Source organism: Pelobates fuscus, chromosome 13 (genome assembly GCF_036172605.1).
Source record: "Pelobates fuscus isolate aPelFus1 chromosome 13, aPelFus1.pri, whole genome shotgun sequence".
NCBI lineage: Eukaryota > Metazoa > Chordata > Amphibia > Anura > Pelobatidae > Pelobates > Pelobates fuscus.
The window spans coordinates 70,035,394-70,060,774 of record NC_086329.1 but is presented as its reverse complement, the minus strand read 5'-3'; the positions used below and the strand labels follow the sequence as shown (position 1 = coordinate 70,060,774).

Here is a 25,381-nt window from a genome sequence, read left to right as displayed (position 1 = left end):
AACTCGCCTTTTACAATTGTTATTGATACACAGGTTACAACAACTTTGGTTTCTATTGTTCAATTTGGGTAATTGTACACATATTCATATATTATGTAGGCATACATTACATACACATATGTTAAATAGATTTATTCCCACGTCTCAGGAGTTGGCTTCTCCCACCCCATGTACTCTTTATTATGCTATTACATCTTATGTAACAAATGGGGTATGTTGTGCTGTGGATCTGTAGAATTGTGCTGGTGTGTGTGTGTGAAGGTTGGTGGTGACTGTGTGGCTAAACAGTACCTGCTTGTCTGTATTGAAACCTATAACATATGATGTTGGGGAAAGAAACTATTTACAATGTGGGTAGCTCTCATGTGCGACACCGCCTCCCATCCAGGAATGTCGAATTTGTAGATGTATTACTAAACCTTCAAGCCATTTACCAAACACTACCAAACACGTATATAGTACAGGAGGGACCCCGTCTGGGATTGATTGGAAATCAATGGCCATTTTTATAAAAAGAGGATATCTACTAAACTGATATAGTGCTCTGACTATTTTATTTTTTTGTTTTTAAAGGGCACTTTGTCAGGGTATTTATATCGGCAGACATTTTGTGCTATGATAGAAATTAAAAGTGTATATTCTGAAGTCACTCTGAACAGACCAGACTCCATCTTGTTATTTTCAAGTTAACAAAGAGACACGAAATTTCTATCCCTTCTGTAACTAACCACTTGCCAGAGCTAAAGGAATGTATAGTATAAACAAACCAAGTGATAAGAGACTGTCTAAAATGCTAATGGAATAGAATAATTCTAAAACCCAGACATTTGTGACAGAGAAGATTAAATAATTAAATTTTACTTTCTATATCTAACAAGATCCCATTGTATTGAAGGGGTCAGAAATAGTTTACGAGGGGCGGAGCCTGACCACCGAGCCGTGCAGACGCATCTGACATGGGCTCCTGCCGAGCGGGCACGACCCGGGGCAAAAACAGAGACCACTTCACCCAAAGCCACTCGGGGGTGCACCACCCACGTTGGGGGTGCCCTCCTGAACCCAACAATGCCACCCCGGGGCCCGTGGAGGCCGGAAACACGGAGACACGGCCGCGGCCTACTGAGGCCGAAGCCGGGGAGAGGCGGCCGCTCTCCTCGGCACAAAAGCCACTAACACTAAGCGACTTCTCCTCAACCTACCCCCCCCCCTTTGGACCGGCGGGGGATATCCCGGTCCACACTGGACGCTCAGCTAAAATGGCGGCCCAGCATCGGATTAAGACCCGATATGCGTACAGGCCACCAAAACACATCCAGGAGTTCTACAGACGGCTCAGCGCTCATCTCTGGAAGAAGCTGAATGCCCAGAAGCAGCTCTTCAGGCAAGCCATGAGGGAAGTGGAGGCGTGGATCCGTCCGACCACCCGGCGATACCTGCGGGGCACTTTCTCATGCGGACGCAGAGCAGCCCCTCGCCGGAGCCGAGAACCAGCAGAGCGGGAAACAGCACCGCGCCTTCCAAAAGGCGTCATTCATGCTCCCAGGCCGCGCAGCACGCCAAGCAAGATCCGATCAGCCGACCACACAACGGCCCAAGCAGCAGCTAACCGGCAGGGCATGAGCTTGAACAGGGGAACACTCCAAACCTCCAGCGACAGCACACAGGACGCAGCAAGGCGGCCAACTGGAGGAATAAGCCGACAAGGACTCCACTCACAACCCGCCGGAAAAGGTACCCCGGGACTTCAGTTTCACAGCGGGACACTCGTGGGGACACGGAACATTCCGGTACGTGACCGGCCGGTTCCGACCATAGGAGTCGGCTGATTCTCATTGACTCGCGCAGCGGCCTGGACTGCTACACCGCTCACGAAGTCCTGTTGAACTTTCAAGTTTTGCCTCCCTGACAGCAGCCTTGACACTTAACACACTCATGCTACTGCAAAAGGCATTGCCTCGCCAGACAAGAAGTACCCATACCCTACTCAGTTCAACATGTACTTATTATACAATCTTGCTAAAGTAATTATACCAGTTATGTTTTCACTTCTCTCTCACCACTCTGAAGTTACTTGTAACCATAACTTATGCTAACTATTAACCTAACACATATTTAAAGAATAGCGAGGAGTTATACCCACGAACCAAAGAATTAGTTAAAGAGACAACTATTTAGACATATGGTGTATAGCCGACGCATTACCAGCACTAAAGCGATGTAATTAACTCTGACCTACTGCTAATCAAAGCATGATTACTGCCTACTCCTAACGTTGTATACCAGTATTGTTAATGCCTAATCACACTGCTTTAGATTATTTTCACAATATATACTGTAAGCCAACATTGTTAAGTAGTTAGAGGCATAGCTACGCATAGAACTAGCCTAAATTTAACATATAGCTGTCTATACAAGCGACTGTTTTTACGAGTTATTATTGTTATTATAAAATGTGCTTATTCATCTTGTGCCCCGCATGTTGAGTGTGGGAATAGCTGGAGGACTGCTTTTGGGGCACCTCCGACTTGCCTGTGATATATATATGCACAACAAAAATAAAGAATTAAAAAAAAAAAAAAAGATAGTTTACGAACGGTCATATTAGAAATTACAGTAGGAATTGCAGACACATAGTCTGAAGAAAATTCAAGAAAACGGTTTGATCTGACAGAAAACTTAAATTATGAATAACCATAAAGATAAGGAAAATGACGTCAAAATAGCCACCAGGAAAAGTTAACTCTTTCCTGGATAGGTATGTTTAGTGGGACGAGACTGCCCTCTATAGACCAAATACTAAAATTGTTATTTAGAAGATAATCACACCTCCAATGTTTCTATTGGTCTACCACCTAGTGACGAACAGAGAATCTGTTCCTTTAAAAGTTAAGACAAAAGGAAGAGAGAGGTAATCAAGAAAGTCGGAAGCAAGCAGTAAGTAGCAAGCAGAGTCAGAGCGAGAAAGAAACATTCCTTGACACTTAACTACCTGAGAACATCTGGTGAGAATTTCTACTTAACTGGTAATTATACTGGCTTCATTTAATTAATTTAAATTAATTGAAATTTTCTAATAGCATGATATATGACTAGATAAATCACGATCAGATTTCGATATTCAGACATCTTAGTTACTAAAGAATATATATGGTTATAGCATCCCAATCTGCAGATGGGATTAATAATAATTATATATATTAATGTGATTATTATCACATGATAGCATGTCGTGATATTTATCCAGGCGTATTGATTTATTTTAAAAGAAGATAGAGTATCTGTTTAGGCAAATTAAAATTCAGCTTGTAGAATTTGATAGATTTCTTTTATTGGATGGTTCCAGGAAGTGACTAATGAACTGTGTTAAATGTTATTTTATCTAAAATTACATAAGAATAGATCTTAATTACCTAGGAGGTCTAGCCAGCATTGAAAGGGTTATTCTAACTATCAGCTAAAGTTGTTACGACCTTACGCTGCACTCTGAGGAATTCTGTTTTCTGTGTGAAACTTTTTCTTTTTCTCTGTGAAGCCCATCATAAATCTTCTTGACAACTAATGTTGTAGATTCTAAGCTGTGTTAACCGTTGGAAAATATATTACCATTTGTATTGCATATTCATGTTATACTGAAAATTTAATTGATTATTGTCACGCATGTTATTCATTATTATTATTTAAAATGTCACAATAAATTGTATCTATTTTAATAACAAATTGTGATTTTTATTTTACATGAAATACATTTCACTTACACGATAACGATCTTTGGAATCTGAGAATTGAAATAGTGGGCACTGTTTACTATTATTATCCCATAAATATCCCCACAACTTGTTTTTAATGTTATGTGAGTGCAGAGCCTTTCTATAATGAGTTATATAGTATTTTAACTATATTTTATTTTGACTGTAGCAACAGATATCTATATAATTTTATATAGCCAAAGCTGTAAAGCATATTTAGCTAGCTATATAGAAAGATGGATAAGTGGATTTTTAGGAACTTGTATCTTCAAGTACTCGAGAACTAAGAAACTAAAGCATCCTATCATAGTGGATGATCCATTATATTTAGGATTTATCAGATACCGTCACAATCCAGTTCAGGTGCAGACAGGACACACATTGCATTGGTGGAGAAAACATATATCATAGTGTTCTGTTATAAAGAGTGGTCGAAAGAACTAGAATTGGGGCAATCATCATGAAACCACTGGAACCAGCAGGCATATTCTAATGGTTATTCCTCCCTTTTTACATTTTTGTACCACTGTTTAGAACAGACACTTTGATAACTCTCTCACATGTAGGGTTGCCACTTGACTGGTATTTTACTAGCACAGCCGGTATTTAGGTTGTATGTGTAACGGATCACCTGGCACCCCGACTGGGTACCTCCGTTGAAGGATGCTCCTAGCGCTTACAGAGGGCTCCAAGCGCTCCGCAGACACCGCAACCACCGCAGACCCCACGAACCGCCACAGCTTAGTTGGGGTCTTGCCGTCTCCTACCCACCCTGGACCTACGACAAGGCTCCAGGTTCCAGTGGGTGAACCTCTCCTCCCAAGAGAGTGAAGCAGGAACAGGCTCTTTAAAAGATCCTAGAAGTGATTATCCAAGGGAGCATGCAGAGCATAGCAATCCCTTGTAGTGATATAGCAATTCCCCCAATAAGAGACAGGACTCTAGATTGAGGGTGAAGAAGAACTCTGATGTTTAATGGCAGGTGCTCTCCTTTTATGCAGTGCTCCCCTGCAAGGGAGACACCCACAGCAATTAGGCATTAACCAATCAAATATCGGTTGCATCCCACATATTCCCTCCCCTCTGCTTGGGAGATAATTGAGTTTCTTACTGTATAAACAGAAAAAAGTGGCCAGATAATAATATTTACAAGAGGACAGACAAGGGGGTAACCCTAATTGAATTAGCGGAGAAGAGGAAGGAGACGTCTGTCACTCAACAAGGTAGGTATATCTATACAAATCAAGGTAGGAGAGTAGTCGAAAAATAATAATACTTTATTAATAACACAAAAACATAGTGTAAAAACTAGAGCACAAACAGAAGGATAATCACTCCACCCTATCCATAACTACTAGTCTAGTCCAATATGACAGACCGTAGTGGTTGGAAGGGAGGAGAATGGTATCAGGGGAAGGGGAGGGGGAGTGGGTAAGAGGAGACTAGGCTAAATAAAGTGTAGGGTGCCTAGAAAAAAGTAAAGCTAATTCCAATTCCTACAGTGTAATAAGAGCAATATCGTAGATGACCAGTCAGGATCACTAATAATTGAAAATAAGATCTGTTGACTGGATCATTAGGCGTAATGTGACACTATAGTTGTTGGCCACTAGGGGTCACTAGAGAAATAAATCCTAGACCTATTGGTTTACTTCATTCACAAAATAATATCAAGTGTCAATGTGTAAACAGATAGAAACATTACAGTATCGGAAGATTGAACAAAGTGTAACATATCTGTCAGTATTGCAATTAGCTAGTACTGACAGGGCACTACAACTGGTTAAAACCGTTGCGTGCTTGGTTACTCCTGTGCTGGAAGGGTGTTAAGTGCATATACGATCGTGCGGTATTAACACCTGGCAAGGACAGTTATTTATTAGGTCTACTGCGTGGTCTCTTACTCACCGTGCTTGATAAGATTATATGTATCAGATTGTACAATATAATCACAGTATCTAGTTTGCAACGGTAGTATACTCGATACGTGATGTTATCTGTTACTCCTGTGTGACATACAATTTAAGCGTACGATCTATCAGTGCGCTAACAGTGCTTAAATTAGCAAGTATAGCTCATATGACACAATAAATAGATTTAGAAATACATAGAATAGGAATAGTGCCTTCATGGGCACTGGTTATAGTAAAGAGAGTATGCCAATAGAGCGGCACAATAGTAAATAGGTAAAAGATATTGCATATACTGTGGAATAGTTTAGATGAATCAGTACCCAGATCGGTATGATAGTTACTGACCAAGTCTCAACTGGAAGCAATTTAAGCTATATGGAACGCAAGGCCTTAATAAACTTACAACAACTAACAGAGGTCATTATCAAAGCAGCCGACAAGGGGGGCAATATAGTTCTTATGAACAGGTCTGAATATGTCACCATGTGCATGGCACATCTGAGTGACTCTACTCACTATAAAACCCTTCCCTCTGACCCCACGAGTCTGTTTATAGGTGAACTAGAGACACTCCTAAATTACGCTTTGGTCAAACAGGTTATTAATCAAGACAAATTCCGGTACTTGTTAACGCACAAAAATCCTACCATCGCGACATTTTATTGTCTGCCAAAGTTACACAATGGCATTCGTCCCCCTCCTGGCAGACCCATTGTATCTGGGAATAACTGCCTTACCGAAGCCCTCAGTAAATTTATTGAGAAAATTCTTCATCCTATGGTGCTTAAACTACCATCCTACTTACAAGACACCAAATCCACACTTCGAAAACTACAGGACATGACAGTTCCACCTTATACCCAGCTGGCAAGTCTGGACGTGGTCGCATTGTACACAAACATTCCACATGAGGCAGGCCTACGAGCATGCAGATTCTTTTTGAATAACACTGCATATAGCGAGCCCCAAATCACATTAATTCTAACCACCCTGGAGTTTATTCTCAAACATAATTATTTTGTTTTCAATAGCCAGTATTATCTACAGATCTCCGGGACCGCCATACTTACGCCAACTTATTTTTGGGGTGGTGGGAACAGTGCATTGTTTTGACATCCCGTTTTAACCACTTTCATCAATACATTATAAGCTGGCACAGATATATAGATGATCTGTTACTCATGTGGTCAGGTTCTGTTCCTGCTTTTGAAGAATTTGTGAAGGCTCTCAATGACAACAACATCAATCTGAAACTAACTCATGTTATTGATGAGCATGAATTAGTTTTTTTAGATCTTAAGATTTTGCTACAACAAGACGGGACTATCCAAACAGAACTATTTAGGAAAGCCACCTCGACTAATAGTCTGTTACACTGGGATAGTCACCATCCATATAAATTAAAAGCTTCCATTCCTTATGGACAGTATCTACGAGCATGGCGCAACTGCTCGGTTGACCAAACCTTTTACGATGAATGCAAAATATTAAGATCGCGCTTTAAGGAACTTGGTTACCCGAACCGAGTTTTAAAAAGGGCATTCCAGCGGGTATGTGATGTGGATAGGAACTAAGTCTTCATTCCACCAAGCCCAAAGTGGAACAAAAGGCCCCACGCTGTATCGCGACTTTCGATCAGGGCTGGGCACCTATGTCCAAGATTCTTAGAAAGAACTGGCCCATATTATTACATAACCCTGAATTATCCAACGTGCTACCTGACTACCCTTCTGTAACAGCACGCAGACCTCACAATTTACAAGATCAATTGGTTCGCAGCCATTTATCATCTCCCTCACCAGCCACGAATTGGCTAACAGACACGAAGGGAACCTACAAATGCGGCCATTGCAAGGCCTGCCAATTCATATTACCTTCAAAATCAACTACGTCTACACAAACCCATATCACCATAACAACAAATGCTTTGGTGAACTACAGCACCACTAGGGTTATTTATCTAATCACATGCAACTGTGGAATCCAATACATTGGAAAAACGTTTCAGCAGTTCAGACCCAGAATTTTACAACACGTGGCGTCCATCAAGAATACCATTACACCAACCCCAGTGGCAAGACACATCCAGAACTTCCATGCTGGCAAATCCGAATTTCTGAAATTTCAAGCAATTGAAAAACTCTTTCCCAATCCTAGGAAGGGCAACTTTAATAAAGTTCTACTGCAAAAAGAATTGCAATGGATTTTTTTATTTAAGACCTTGGCTCCTCTCGGTCTAAATGAGGAAATCAATTTTACACCATTCATAAATTAAGTAGCTTTCAACATCGGGCTTAAGTCCACTATCATTAATGATGACGATAATTTTTTAGTTATTGCCTTAATGTCCATGTTTTCAGTTATCAGAATATGTATTACATCATCCTCAAGATTGGCACCAGTATACTATTTTTTTCTAGTATGCAGTCTTTACTATAGCATGAGCCTAGCATGCCTATCTATACATTTTATATCTATGGGCTCATTATCTTGCTAGACCTTATACATCTAGTCTGCAGACTGGCTAGTGTACTACTAGCATTCAATACATAGTGTTACATATGCCCTATTTGGGTACTGCTAGAAACCCTTAATTATGGAACTTTTCCTCCACTAAGGGATCTATAGAAGTTTGATATATCCGTTTTGAGCACTCCTGGCCACCGTACCAGCTCATCAAGCCCCCTCCCCCCTGTGCTCCGAGACAACCAATGAGGACTAAGGGCGGGCTTTTTAAACTTTACTTGCCTGGGGAGCAAGTTCCCCCTGACGAGCCTCTAATCCAGGCGAAACTCGCGTCGGGTTTACACCGACATCATCTTGACATTGTCGTCTACTTTCCGTCATTCCCCACTTAGACTCTATTCCTCCAAGTATCTGACGATCTGGTCTCAGCACTTGCCTTACTAAAGTTTATCTTGGCTGTTTAACAGCCCTATAGGCAGATAATAGACCGAGTGTGTTAGCTGAGGATACTACCTACCGATCATACTTAATAATCCTTTCAGAACTTAACGTTTGGGAATCTAACATATCGACCAAGTTAAATTGGAAAGTAGCTATCATACCGATCTGGGTACTGATTCATCTAAACTATTCCACAGTATATGAATTGGAAAGTAATTATCATACCGATCTGGGTACTGATTCATCTAAACTATTCCACAGTATATGCAATATCTTTTACCTATTTACTATTGTGCCGCTCTATTGGCATACTCTCTTTACTATAACCAGTGCCCATGAAGGCACTATTCCTATTCTATGTCTTTCTAAATCTATTTATTGTGTCATATGAGCTATACTTGCTAATTTAAGCACTGTTAGCGCACTGATAGATCGTACGCTTAAATTGTATGTCACACAGGAGTAACAGATAACATCACGTATCGAGTATACTACCATTGCAAACTAGATACTGTGATTATATTGTACAATCTGATACATATAATCTTATCAAGCACGGTGAGTAAGAGACCACGCAGTAGACCTAATAAATAACTGTCCTTGCCAGGTGTTAATACCGCACGATCGTATATGCACTTAACACCCTTCCAGCACAGGAGTAACCAAGCACGCAACAGTTTTAACCAGTTGTAGTGCCCTGTCAGTACTAGCTAATTGCAATACTGACAGATATGTTACACTTTGTTTAACCTTCCGATACTGTAATGTTTCTATCTGATTACACATTGACACTTGATACAATTTTGCGAATGAAGTAAACCAAACTCCAGCACAGGAGTAACCAAGCACGCAACGGTTTTATTCAGTTGTAGTGCTCTGTCAGTACCAGCAAATTGCAATACTGACAGATATGTTACACTTTGTTCAATCTTCCGATACTGTAATGTTTCTATCTGTTTACACATTGACACTTGATATTATTTTGTGAATGAAGTAAACCAATAGGTCTAGGATTTATTTCTCTAGTGACTCCTAGTGGCCAACAACTATAGTGTCACATTACGCCTAATGATCCAGTCAACAGATCTTATTTTCACTTATTAGTGATCCTGACTGGTCATCTACGATATTGCTATTATTACACTGTAGGAATTGGAATTAGCTTTACTTTTTTCTAGGCACCCTACACTTTATTTAGCCTAGTCTCCTCTTACCCACTCCCCCTCCCCTTCCCCTGATACCCTTTCCTCCCTTCCAACCACTTCGGTCTATCATATTGGACTAGACTAGTAGTTATGGATAGGGTGGAGTGATTATTCTTCTGTTTGTGCTCTAGTTTTTACACTATGTTTTTGTGTTATTAATAAAGTATTATTATTTTTCGACTACTCTCCTACCTTGATTTGTATAGATATACCTACCTTGTTGAGTGACAGACGTCTCCTTCCTCTTCTCCGAGTTTCTTACTGTATCTACTCAATTATCTCCAAGCTAAAACTTATACATTTTTATACATTTTATAACTTTAAAACTATACATTCATCTTCCCATATTAATAATCAGCATACTTGAAATATGAACATACTCAAAAATCATGCAAATCCTTCCATTATTTCAAAAGTTAGTCGCAAGTCCTTTGTGACCGACCGCAGGCACATTTTCATGCCCAAAACAGTTCCATGGATTTGGGCTGTGTGGTCGGTCTATTTTACAACGAGAAAATGACTAAGTCCCATTCGAACGAGCGTTCGCATCTTCGAACGGGACTTGGTCTCCAGCCGCGGTGTCGAAGTAGGTATGGGTCACCTGACCGCGTTCGAATAAGTTAAAATGGCCGCCGCCACGTGTTCGTTTGTCGAATGGCGGCCTTGTCGACGACTTCGGCACTTCGACTGCATTCGAAGTGCCAGTTTAAAAGTTGTAACACTACTCCAAAGTATTTAAAGGGCCAGGAACAGCATACAAAAATCCATTATGCCCAAATATAGTTTGTAAAGGGCAATACATCCCAGGGCCATAGTCGCAGGGCAGGAGGCTGGCAAACCGGCCCCTCCAAAAACCAGTGGCAAGGTTACTTTCGCCACAGTATGGCCGGTGCCGATTTGCAAAAATGCCAGCAATGCAAAGGCCGCTATTTTTTTTCTGTGCTGTGCTCTGTTCTCAGGTGATGTGGATCCAGTGGGGTAGCAGCAAGAGAAGTGCACCCTGTCCATCCAGGTATCCATACTAGGTACCAGTGTTTATTTTACTGTAAATGCATGTAATACTTTATTGCCGATTTGCAGTACATCCTGAGGGGAAAACGTATTCACATAGGATCCTCCTGCTGTCCTGCCTTTCAACTTTTTCTCCATCTCCCTGTTGTGCTACCTGGCTCCTCCTTCCCCATCCTTCTGCTTTCCTGCCTGGCTCCTCCTTACCCATTCTCTTGCTTTCCTGCCTGGCTCCTCCTTTCCCATCTTCCTGCTGTCCTGCCTGTCTCCTCCTTTTCCATCTTCCTGCTGTCCTGCCTGGCTCCTTTTTCCTCATCCTCCTGCTGTCTCATTTTTCCCCATCCTCCTGCTGTCTTGCCTGAATCCTTTTTCCCCATCCTCCTGCTGTCCTGCCTGGCTCCTTTTTCCCCATCCTCCTGCTGTCTTGCCTGAATCATTTTTCCCCATCCTCCTGCTGTCTTGCCTGGCTCCTCCTTTCCCATTCTCCTACTGTCTTGCCTGGCTCCTCCTTTCCCATTCTCCTGCTGTCTTGCCTGGCTCCTCCTTTCCCATTGTCCTGCCTGGCTCCTTCTTTTGGATCCTCCTGCTGTCATGCCTGGCTCCTCCTTCTAGATCCTCCTGCTGTCTTGTCTGGCTCCTGCTTCCCCATCCTCCTGCTGTCCTGTCTGGCTCCTCCTTTCTCATTCTCCTGCTGTCCTGCCTGGCTCCTCCTTTCCCCATTATCCTGCTGTCCTGCCTGTCTCCTCCTTCCCCATTATCCTGTTGTCCTGCATGTCTCATCCTTCCCCATACTCCTGCTATCATGTCTAGCTCCCAGTGGAGTCTCTAGGATTCATTTTTATGGGGGGCACATGGTGGTCCAGGGACAAAAGTAGGGGGGCACATTTAACCCCGCCCTCGCCGCAGTGTAACCCCGCCCCTGCCGCATGTTAAGCCCCACCCCCGACACAATGTGTTGTTGTTTTTTTAATAATCCCTGGTGGAGGATTTATTATTTTCCACCAGGGATTATTAAAAAAACAAACACATTTCCCTTGATACAGTGCCATAGTTGGCACTGTATCCATATACACACACAGACTGCGGAGTCCATACACACACAAAAGCTTCCTCACTAGCAGGCAGACACACACACACAGACTGCTGAGTCCATACACAGACTGCTGAGTCCATACACAGACACACAGACTGCTGAGTCCATACACAGACACACAGACTGCTGAGTCCATACACAGACACACAGACTGCTGAGTCCATACACAGACACACAGACTGCTGAGTCCATACACAGACACACAGACTGCTGGGTCCATACACAGACACACAGACTGCTGGGTCCATACACAGACACACAGACTGCTGAGTCCATACACAGACACACAGACTGCTGGGTCCATACACAGACACACAGACTGCTGGGTCCATACACAGACACACAGACTGCTGGGTCCATACACAGACACACAGACTGCTGAGTCCATACACAGACACACAGACTGCTGAGTCCATACACAGACACACAGACTGCTGAGTCCATACACAGACACACAGACTGCTGAGTCCATACACAGACACACAGACTGCTGAGTCCATACACAGACACACAGACTGCTGAGTCCATACACAGACACACAGACTGCTGAGTCCATACACAGACACACAGACTGCTGAGTCCATACACAGACACACAGACTGCTGAGTCCATACACAGACACACAGACTGCTGAGTCCACACACAGACACACAGACTGCTGAGTCCACACACAGACACACAGACTGCTGAGTCCACACACAGACACACAGACTGCTGAGTCCATACACAGACAGACTGCTGAGTCCATACACAGACAGACTGCTGAGTCCATACACACACACACACATACACACACACAAACACAGACTGCTGAGTCCATACATACACACACACATACACACACACAAACACAGACTGCTGAGTCCATACACACACACACACACACACACAAACAGACTGCTGAGTCCATACACACACACACACACACTGCTGAGTCCATACACACACACACACACACACTGCTGAGTCCATACACACACACACACACACACAGACTGCTGAGTCCACACACACACACAAACAGACTGCTGAGTCCATACACACACACACACACACAGACTGCTGAGTCCATACATACATACACACACACACACACACACACAAACACATATTGCTGAGTCCATACATACACACACACACACACACACACATACTGCTGAGTACATACACACACACACACACACACACACACACATACTGCTGAGTACATACACACAGACTGCGGAGTCCATCCACAGACACACACACACACACACACAGACTGCGGAGTCCATCCACAGACACACACAGACACAGACTGCTGAGTCCACACACACAAACACACAACCTTTCTCACTAGCAGACAGACACACACACACACACACACACAGCAGCAAGGGGTGTTGCTTAACTGCGGGGGTGGGGCTTATGTGCAGGAGGCGGGGCTTGGTTTGAGGGCGGAGCTTGTCAGTGCCCCAGCATCTTTCCACAGACAATACCCAGCACTGCATTCCCTCGGACTGTAATAGACTGTTACAGTCCGAGGGAATAGAATTTAAACACATGGCCAGCAAGTTGCCCTTTTGGGGGGGCACAGCATGATGTAGGGATGCCCCACCCTAGCAACGCCACTGGTAGCTCCTCCTTTCAGTCCTCCTGCTGTCCTCCTTGAATCCTCTAGAGGAGGAATTAGAAAAGGGACAAAAGGTGAAGTTCATATGGAGAAATTTATGGTGTGGGTCAAAATATGGAGCAAGTTAAAGGTGTGTCTGTGTGGAGGGGATATGAGAAAAGGGGCAGAGGTTGGTGGGATATGAAGAAAGTGGAAGGCGTGTGTCTAATGAAAAGTCAGCTAATACGATTAAAATACTGTTGAATGTCTGATTATATAAGAGAAGTTGGGGGACGGGGGACTGAGAAAGGAGACACAAAGTTTGGAGAATATAGAAAAAGGTGAAGGTTTGAGGGCAGATTATGAGAAAAGGGACAAAAGGTGTGGGGTGAATATGGAGGAGGTTTCACCAAAATGGGTATAAATACCCTCTCCTAAAGTGGTCACAATTAATCAATTAGAATAAATGAAATAAAACAATTTAATTAAAACAACAGAAATCCAAATACTGATATACAGTCAAATATAAAAACCATGGTGTAAAGAAATAGTAAAATATATATATATATATATATATATATATATATATATATAAAGGTATATAAAAATTATAAGAATACACAAATCTTGGTTAAATTGCCCACCTTCTGTCCGGATTGGAGGAAACTGACTCTATTCCAACCAATCACGGACGTTTCTGTGGGGGAGTGTGAGGACCTCCGGCTGAAATGATTTATCCCTTATCAGTGACGTCAGCGCGCATGTGCGTGCGTTCATGCACGTGACGTCACTTCCGGGAATCTGAAAGTTCCGTATTCACCTCACTATTCAGTGGTATCTTTCTTCCAGGTCACATGGGATTTGATGTCATTTCCTGTGGCATGGAGTCTTTGTCCGATTTTCTTAATCCATAAAACGTCAAACCGCCATTTTGCTGAAGGGCAATGTTTATGTCCATGTTATTGTCCATGTTCTTTTTCTATTATTAACATAATATGCTCATATTTGAGCATTTTAAACAAAAAGAATGCAAACTGTTAGTAGCTGATAAATATATATTAAAAAGATCATTTATATTAGCCCCACTAAAAAACCAACAGAACATGTATTAAATGGTTCTCATCATGAGGATTTATCACCACTAGGTGTGCTATGTCTATAATACTGGAAATGGCATCAATATTGGAAATATATAAAACAATAAGAATATGAAAGTATATCAATTCTTATTAAAAAATAAATAAATAGATAAAATAGAGAATATATATCTGTGTAAAAAATTCCTTTAAAAATATTTTTCAAACTTTTCAAAAATTCTTTCTTTAAAAAATATTTTTTTTAAAGTGTCTCGAAAAAATTCTTATAAAAAGTGGCATATTTCAAAATCATCATTAAGACCACAGTGTTCAAATTAAAAATCCATTTCATCTCTGTTTGTCCAATTAATTTAATGGGATCACCACCTCTCCAATTCCCAATTTCTTTTTGAATTCCCATAAATTCCATTAGATGTGGATTACTGTTATGATAGTTTTTAAAATGTAAAGATACACTATGTTGTAAAAACCCATTTCTGATGTTCCTAACATGTTCCTGAATTCTGGTGTTAAGGGTTCTAGTCGTCCTTCCTATATATATATGCTAGCCCACAGGGGCATGTAATCATAGAAATTACCTTGGTTGAGTGACAAGTGATGACCTGTTTAATTTTAAATTTAGTGTTCTTTTCTTGTGGATGGCAAAAATTTCTCACTACTCTTCTGCCATTTTTAGAATTTTTACAGGCTCCGCACATGCCACATCCATAAAAACCAAATTTTTCTTTAAAAAACTGATTTGTCAGTTTTCTTGATAATATATGGTTTTTAACTAAAGTGCTTTTAAGATTCAGGACACCTCTATATACTATATCTGGTGTCTCAGGGAGTATTGGATTCAGAACTGGATCATTCTTTAATATTGGCCAATATTTATATATGATCTTTGTGGCGAAACCAGCTTCGCCACTGTGAACTGGAGAGGCCTGGTTGCTAGCCTCCTGCCCGCTGACTATGGCCCCTGGACATGTTGCACTTTAAAAACTATATTTGGGCATGTAATAATTTATATTGCTGCTACTGGCCCTTTAAAATCAGCGATGGACATTTTGGGACTACTGTCCCTTTAAGACTGTGAAGCATATTCTATTGTACTGCCTGTATATTGTATATGTATTCATGTGTTAAGTTTAACCTGGGTGATATGTATGCAGCATTCATCTGATTGTTCGGTAGAATCACTCCGTTCATTATATTGAGTGAAACTACCGAACAACCAGACCACCCAGGAATAAGTGTGCCTCCAATTACAGTTTGCAACAATGTTGCAAACAGGTAATTGGCAATCCATGTAATGTATTCTTTGTCCTCTGGGTGGCCGCCATTCGGGAAACAAACACGTGGCGGCGGCCATCTTAAACTACCGAACAGCGGTGTTTTGCCGTCGAGTGTCTGGAACTGAAATCGGACACTTGACTAGGCAAACACCGCTGAGACCTCCATACTCCCAGAAATTCGTATAGAAACTACCGAATGACCCGCCGTTCGGTAGAAAGAAACATACGAACTAGGGGATTCATGCGAATCCCCCTTAGTCTCTATAACCCAAGTAATTCGTCTGTTTCATTCCCTTGTTTGTGACCGACCGCAGGGCCAAAATGCATGGAACTGTTTTCGGATACTTTACCCATGCGGTCGGTCAAATCTTTGGAACCTCATATCTCCCGAACCATTCATCCGAATGACCTGATTCTTGGATATGTTGTCCCCCTGAATAAGGGCTATCAGGGGATACCTGATTGGAGGTGTAGCATATGTATTTGGGGTACATCCAGGAATTGGGGAAAAGGGTGTACGGTATAATTATGTTAAGTGCTAATCTAAGGGGAGGAAATGTAGGGGAGGTACATCCATGTGATTGGTTAAATTCATCCTCCCCCTGGGAGTGTCCTGTATGTACTTGTTTGTAATAAAAGCCAGACTGGGTGTCCCAGTCCAGAGTTCTTGCTTAACCCTCAAAGCGATGTGTCGTCTCGGTCTTTGGGGGAATGGGATTGTAAGCTGACTGCCAAGAGTGTAAGCCGATGTCTGCTTTTCTTGTTCAGCTGTTCCAGTGTTCGTGTGGTTCCAGTCGGGAGAATGGTGTTTGCAGTAGCTGCCTGTGCATCTGGAAAGGGGGATATCGCCTAAACTGGGTTTTATCCTGTTGTAAGTGAAACGGTCCGTTACAATCTTTTTGAGGCGTCTGCTATTATAGTTAAAATCGCAAATAAATTGTAATTCCTGTGGTTCAAATCCCATGTGACCTGGAATAAAGATACCACTGAATAGTGAGGTGAATACGGAACTTTCAGATTCCCGGAAGTGACGTCACGCGCATGAACGCATGCACATGCCCGCTGACGTCACTGATAAGGGATAAATCATTTCAGCCGGAGGTCCTCACACTCCCCCACAGAAATGTCCGTGATTGGTTGGAATAGAGTCAGTTTCCTCCAATCCGGACAGAAGGTGGGCAATTTAACCAAGAGAGAAGCAGGAAGAAGTTACCAATTGATAAAGCCGGGAGGAATCGGCGAAACGCGTTTTGGACTGATACCAGTGTTATGTATGTATTTCATGATTTTAATAATCTGTAGAATAAAAGTTTTATTGCTAAACATACACCTGGTACATCTTCTATCCTGCTAAAGAGGGAAGGAGTCATCCCCTTAAAAGGACTCACGGGCTAACATACTCAGAGCCAGGTTACAGGCTCTGATCCAGGTGAGAAGCAACCTTCACCTTTATTTGTATATAATTATCATAAGGATTTCAACACCAGGGCGAGTTTTCCCTGTTTTCTCTTTGCTTCTTTTGAGGAACACACTGCATTCGGAGTAAAGAACACCCAAATATCTTACATACCCCTAAGAAAACTGCTGGGTGACTACTACTGAGCGCTACGCACGTATATAGTACAGGAGGGACCCCATCTGTGATTGATTGGGAATCAATGGCCATTTTTATAAAAAGGGGATATCTACTAAACTGACATAGGGCTCTGACTATTTTATTTTTAAAGGGCGCTTGTTTTTAATGTTATGTAAGTGCAGAGCCTTTCTATAATGAGTTATATAGTATTTTAACTATATTTTATTTTGACTGTAGCAACAGATATATATAATTTTATATGGCCCAAGCTGTAAAGCATATTTAGCTAGCTATATAAAAAGATGGATAAGTGGATTTTTAGGAACTTGTATCTTCAAGTACTGGAGAACTAAGATACTAAAGCATCCTATCATAGTGGACCAAAGAAGCATCACTAGCCAATCCAGTATTTATCAAATACCGTCACAATCCAGTTCAGGTGCAGACAGGACACACATTGCATTGGTGGAGGAGAAAACATATATTATAGTGTTCTGTTATAAAGAGTGGTCGAAAGAACTAGAATTGGGGCAATCATCATGAAACCACTGGAATCAGCAGGCATATTCTAATGGTGACTCCTCCCTTTTTCCATTTTTGTACCACTCTTTAGAACAGACACTTTGATAAATCTCTCACATGTTGGGTTGCAACCTAACTGGTATTTTACTAGCACAGCCGGTATTTAAGGTTGTATGGCCGGTGCCAATATTGCAGAAATGCCAGCAATGCAAAGGCCGCTATTTTTTTTTCTGTGCTGTGCTCTGTTCTCAGTTGATGTGAATCCAGTGGGGGAGCAGCAAGAGAAGTGCACCCTGACCATCCAGGTATCCATACTAGGTACCTGTGTTTATTTAACTGTAAATGCATGTAATACTTTATTGCTGATTTGCAGTATGTAGCGGAGTGCTGGTCTTTCACAGACTATCTCTGCTGGTAATCCAAATAAGGCTCAGGAACAAGTAATAAAACCCAAGAGAATAATATCCACGGTTAGTAAAGTAATCCAAAGGTATCCCATACATTTCCCAATGACTGGACGACACACAGCATCAGGAACAGAACTGAGGTTTAATTTCACATTCCCTGCTTTTAAGCAATCATCCCATGCAAGGGAGACACCCACAGTAATTATTACAGTAACCAATAAAATACATGTTACCTCCCACACATCTCCTCCCCTCAGCATGACACATAATCCACTTAATCAGTGTACATTATCTCTCCAGTTCCTGGATGTACCCCAAATACATAGGGTACACCCCTAAATATGATACCCCCCTGATAGCCCTGATCTGGGTGAGCAACATACTCAAAACATACTCACCCAGATCGGACCAGGGGTTCGGGAGTTATGGAGGAGTAAAGTTTTGACTGACCGCACAGGCAACAGTAGCCGAAAACAGTTCCATACGTTTTGGCCTTGCGGTCGGTCTCTGTTCGTGGGTATAAACGGATGAAAATACCGAATGAAATAGCTGTTGCTTGCCTTCATGTGAATCCCCTTGTTCGTATGAGTCTTTCTACCGAACGTCGGCTCGTTCGGTTGTTTCAGCACGAAGATATGGAAGTCTGGAGGTCTCAGTGGTGTTTGCTTAGTCAAGTGTCTGATTTGGGTTCCAGACACTCGACGACCAAACACAGCTCTTCGGGAGTTTAAGATGGCCGCCGCCACGTGTTCGTATCCCGAACGGCGGCCACCCATAGAACAAAGTACGGATTGCTAATTATGGGTTTGTAACATTGTTGCGAATGGTAATGGGGGTGGTATATCCTTGGGGGTGGTCTGATTGTTCGGTAGTTTCACTCGTATAATAAACTGAGTGATTTTACCGAACAATCGGACGAATGCTGCATACAATGTGAATACATAACATAAGCAATACACGAAAGCAGAGGCGGCTCTCTAATTAGGCGATTTAGGCGGCCGCCTAAGACCTCGCGTTGATGGGGGCCTTGCGGCCGCCTAAATCACCTTAAAGCAGTGTGACAGGTCGGGTCCTCGGTCAGAGACCGAGGACCCGACACAGGAGGGGGCCCGGTGGCTTGCCCTTAATGCCGCCGGGTGCGAGGCCCCTCCAATGCCTGCCCGGGAGAGAGCCAGCCTCCGCCGAGTGCTGCAGACTGAGTGGGTCTCACGATCGCACCCAATCAGAGCGTTCCCGCGAGATCGAGACTAAACTTACCACGTGGTCTGCAGCTCTGCACCCAGCGGAGCTGCAGACCATAAGGGGAGCCCACCGGACCACCAGGGATACAGCCTGGCCGCCCACTGGACCACCAGGGAAAAAGTTAATCCTAAGGTATTTATGCCTCTGCTCCCCACCCGGCCCTCCTATCACCCTCTGCCCCAGCCACCCTACTTCCCCAGCCACCCCATCACCATACCACCCTCTGCCACAGCCACCCCACCACCCTACTGCCTCAGCCACCCCACCACCCTCTGCCACAGCCACCCTACCACCACCAGGGCCGCCACCAGAAATTTTGGGGCCCCTAACTCAGCTCAGGGTCTGGGGCCCGCCTCCAATCCCGCCCACAGGGTCCGCCTCCAAATCCCGCCCACAGGAATACACACAGACACAAAAACACACACTGATACAAAAGGACACAGACACACACACACACACACAAAAATACATACTAACAGACACACATACTGAAACAGAAATACACGCATATAGGCATACGTACTGACACACACATACTGAGACATACACACATATACAGACACACAGGCATACATAGTGACAGATAGACACATACTAACATACATACATACAGACACACATGCATGAGGACTTACACACACATACACCGACATCACATACATACACACAGACATACATTAATTCATACTGGCATACATACATATAGACATACTGACATACACACACAGACAGTCACAGACATTCTGACATACACACAGACATTCTGACATACATACAGACATACACACAGACATACGTACAGACATTCTGACATACACACAGACATACTGACATACGTACAGACATACTGACATACGTACAGACATACTGACATACACACAGACATACTGACATACACACAGACATTCTGACATACACACAGACTTACTGACATACATACAGACATTCTGGCATACACACAGACATTCTGACATACGTACAGACATTCTAACATACATACAGACATTCTAACATACATACAGACATTCTAACATACACACAGACATTCTAACATACATACAGACATTCTAACATACACACAGACATTCTAACATACATACAGACATTCTAACATACACACAGACATTCTAACATACATACAGACATTCTAACATACACACAGACATTCTAACATACACACAGACATTCTAACATACATACAGACATTCTGACATACACACAGTCATACTAACATACACACAGACATACTAACATACACACAGACATACTGACATACGTACAGACATTCTAACATACATACAGACATTCTAACATACACACAGACATCCTAACATACACACAGACATCCTAACATACACACAGACATCCTAACATACACACAGACATCCTAACATACACACAGACATTCTAACATACATACAGACATTCTAACATACATACAGACATTCTAACATACATACAGACATTCTAACATACATACAGACATTCTAACATACACACAGACATACTGACATACGTACAGACATTCTAACATACACACAGACATTCTAACATACATACAGACATTCTAACATACATACAGACATTCTAACACACACAGACATACTGACATACACACAGACATACTGACATACACACAGACATACTGACATACACACAGACATACTGACATACACACAGACATTCTAACATACACACAGACATTCTAACATACATACAGACATTCTAACATACATACAGACATTCTAACATACATACAGACATTCTAACATACATACAGACATTCTAACATACACACAGACATCCTAACATACATACAGACATTCTAACATACACACAGACATACTGACATACGTACAGGCATTCTAACATACACACAGACATTCTGACATACGTACAGACATTCTAACATACACACAGACATTCTAACATACATACAGACATTCTAACATACACACAGACATTCTAACATACATACAGACATTCTAACATACACACAGACATTCTAACATACATACAGACATTCTAACATACACACAGACATTCTAACATACACACAGACATTCTAACATACATACAGACATTCTAACATACACACAGACATTCTAACATACATACAGACATTCTAACATACATACAGACATTCTAACATACACACAGACATCCTAACATACACACAGACATTCTAACATACACACAGACATCCTAACATACACACAGACATCCTAACATACACACAGACATCCTAACATACACACAGACATCCTAACATACACACAGACATTCTAACATACATACAGACATTCTGACATACACACAGACATACATACACAAATACAGCTAATTTTTCTTACCTTTTTTTGCAGGTGGAAGGCTGTGGCTGATGGGAGTCGGCGTGGCTCCTGCGGGCTGCAGGCCTGTCCTTCTTGCCTCCCGCGCGGTGCTGAGGGGGAGGGGAGGGAGCTGGGAGGAAGTGACGGCCACTTCCTCCCAGCAGTACTTTGCGGTTGGGATTTTTTTTTAAGGGGCCCGGTCGCGCTATTGCACGCCCGCAGCGCTGACCGGGCCCCTGAAGATACAGGGCCCATGGGGTGGCCCTAAGTGAGTGGGCCACCCGATGGGCCCCATCAGCATGCGCTACACGTGGGGCCCGGGCGGCCGGGCCCCCCAGGGCCGCCGGGCCCGTGACAACCGTTATGGTTGTCACCCCCTAATGGCGGCCCTGACCACCACTGCCCCAGCCACCCTCTGCCACAGTCACCCTACTGCCCCAGCCACCCCACCACCCTCCTGCCCCAGCCACCCCACCACCCTCCTGCCCCAGCCACCCTCTGACACAGCCACCCTACTGCCCCTGCCACCCTCTGCCACCGCCACCCTACCACCTTCTGCCCCAGCCACCCTCTGCCCCAGCCACCCTACCACCCTACTGTCCCAGCCACCCCACCACCCCTGCCCCAGCCACCCCACCACCCCTGCCCCAGCCACCCCACCACCCCTGCCCCAGCCACCCCACCACCCTCTGCCTCAGCCACCCTACCACCCTCTGCCACCCTACCACCCTCTGCCTCAGCCACCCTACCACCCTCCTGCCCCGCCACCCCACCACCCTACTGCCCCGGCCACCCTACTGCCCCAGCCACCCCACCACCCTCTGCCACAGCCACCCTCTGCCCCAGCCACCCTACCACCCCTGCCCCAGCCACCCTACCACCCTCTGCCACAGCCACCCTACTGCCCCAGCCACCCTACCACCCCTGCCCCATCCACCCTACTGCCCCAGCCACCCTCTGCCACAGCCACCCTACCACCCTGGCCCCAGCCACCCTACTACCCTCTGCCACAGCCACCCTCTGCCCTCTTACCACCCCACTACACTGTCACTGTCCTCCTACCACCCTCTGCCCCAGCCACCCTCTGCCAAAGCCACCCTACCATCCTCTGCCCCAGCCACCCTCTGCCCTCCTACCTTGCCACTACCCTGTCACTGTCCTACCACCCTACTGATGTAGAATTATTAAAAATCTTTATTGAACTTGTATTGAATTATTGTACTAACTCCATTTTAACCTCACACTGTGACAGACCCTCCATTTTGTCCTCATTACCTGACAGATTCTCCATTTTAAACTACATTACATGATAGAATTTCCCAGCAACATTTAATACAATGAACAGAGACTGTATTTTCTATAAAGACTTGACTAACCCAGGAATTGCTGAATCTCCTGTAGTTTGCAACATAGTATAATATGAAGGCCATGAGAACACTGTACTAATGAAATGTTCTATTCATAAGAGAACCTTGCACCTGATCACAAGACTGACATCACTAACCACGTAAAATGACGCCCAAGCCCCCCTTTCCACCGAGTAAACCTCATGCTAGGAAAGATGGCGCTTGAGCCATCCGTCCACACCCGTGTCCAGAACAATAGCACCTCTCGGTGGGTGGACACTTAGCTAACCACTTAGTTTTTGAGCCAATTAATCATATTGATGGGTGGACACTAACACAGACACTTAACAATTAATCCAATTAATGATGTTTATTTACTGATATCTCGATAATCAATGATGATGCAAAATCCCTCTTAAAAGGGCCTGCGAGCCCGCTCTTGCTTCACTTGCCAATAAATTTCCTCGAAGTTATTTTAACCTGAACTCCGTGTGTCAGTCTGAATTACTTCTGCGTATACGCAATCTAATTTCCTCTAATTTGGACAGGAACAGATAGACATTTAAACATCTTTGTTTATTTCTAAATTATACTATAACACTACCACCTCTGCCACAGCCACGCTCTGCCACAGGCACCCTACCACCCTCTGCCATAGCACCTTATACACACAATGCAACCCCTATTTTTAACTTTAACTGTTAGTGGGGGCCTCATGTTTGAGTTTCGCCTAAGGCCTCACAAAGTCTAGAGCTGCCACTGCACGAAAGCATATTAAACACACAGATTTTAAAGACAGCCTTAATGCGCTACACATTACATCCTGAGGAGAAACTTATTCACATAGGATCCTCCTGCTCTTCTACTTGACTCCTACTTCCCATCCACCTGCTGCCCTGCCTTGCTCCACCTTTTCCATCCTCCTGCTGTACTGCCTGGTTCCTCCTTCTGGATCCTCCTGGTATTCTGACTGGCTCCTCCTTCTGGATCCTCCTGGTATTCTGACTGGCTCCTCCTTCACATCCATCTGCTGTCCTGCCATGCTCCTCCTTCCCATCCCCCTGATATCCTGCCTGACACCTCCTTTCCATCCTCCTGATATCCTACCTGGCTCTTTTTTCAGCATCCTCCTTCTGTAAGCTTTCAGCCACTTACCTTATTGGTCCGCTGATCTGCCGACATTAGGAACGGTCGGACCGCCGCTCCCATGCCGGGAAATGAGGCATTAAGCATCAGGGACGCCGGCCACTATGCGCCCGCCCCTTTTAAAGAGGCGGCGCATGCGTACCAATGCCCTTAGGTTGGAAGAGCTCTAAACAAGAGTGCTCAAAGCACACATACCTTTTGGGAGCGTGGTTATGATAATCAGGCCCCCCATCATATAAAAGTCCAGTCTGCCCCAAAATCAGTGCCCTGTTGTGGTTCCTAGTGTATCTTGTGTCCTTTCAGAGCGTTCCTGTATTCTTTTGATCGTTCCTTTGTTGTTTGACCCGGCTTGCTCTTGACTATTCTGATTCTTGGTTTCTCTGACTCGGCTACGTTCCTCGCTATTGTGTATTTCTCTCTTCCCTTGACCTTGGCTTGTTTCTGGCATTTCTTGTAGTTTCTATTTTATCTGGCCATTCTAAGGAACGGTTTAAGGACTTTCTACCTGTCTCTGTTCCAGTGGTTTTCACTTTGCGTATTGGGTATTACCGTTACACGTGCCTGTTCTCCTTTTTCTCCATATTCCTTTTTCTTCCGGGCTCCTCTTTCCCCATCCTTCTGCTTTCCTGCCTGGCTCCTCCTTCCCCATCCTCTTGCTTTCCTGCCTGGCTCCTCCTTTCCCATCCTCCTGCTGTCCTGCCTAGCTCCTTTTTCCCCACCCTCCTGCTGTCCTGCCTAGCTCCTTTTTCCCCACCCTCCTGCTGTTTTGCCTGGCTCATTTTTCCCCATCCTCCTGCTGTCTCCTTTTTCCCCATCCTCCTGTTCTTTTGCCTGGCTCCTCCTTTCCCATTATCCTACTGTCCTGCCTTGCCCCTCCTTTTGGATCCCGCTGCTGTCCTGCCTGGCTCCTGCTTCCCCATCCTCCTGCTGTCTTGTCTGGCTCCTGCTTCCCCATCCTCCTGCTGTCTTGTC

At 43.7% G+C, this 25,381-nt stretch overlaps 1 protein-coding gene across 1 annotated transcript in view; it reads left to right on the top strand.

Annotated features, from left to right (window-relative positions):
- Window positions 1-1,256: 1,256 nt before the first annotated feature.
- LOC134582605 (serine/threonine-protein kinase N2-like) overlaps window positions 1,257-25,381 on the top strand; it is a 57,829-nt gene continuing 33,704 nt past the window's right edge. The window contains exon 1 of the mRNA XM_063439272.1: window positions 1,257-1,787. Coding sequence (XP_063295342.1) covers window positions 1,257-1,787 — 531 coding nt within the window. The remainder of the gene's footprint in view (window positions 1,788-25,381) is intronic.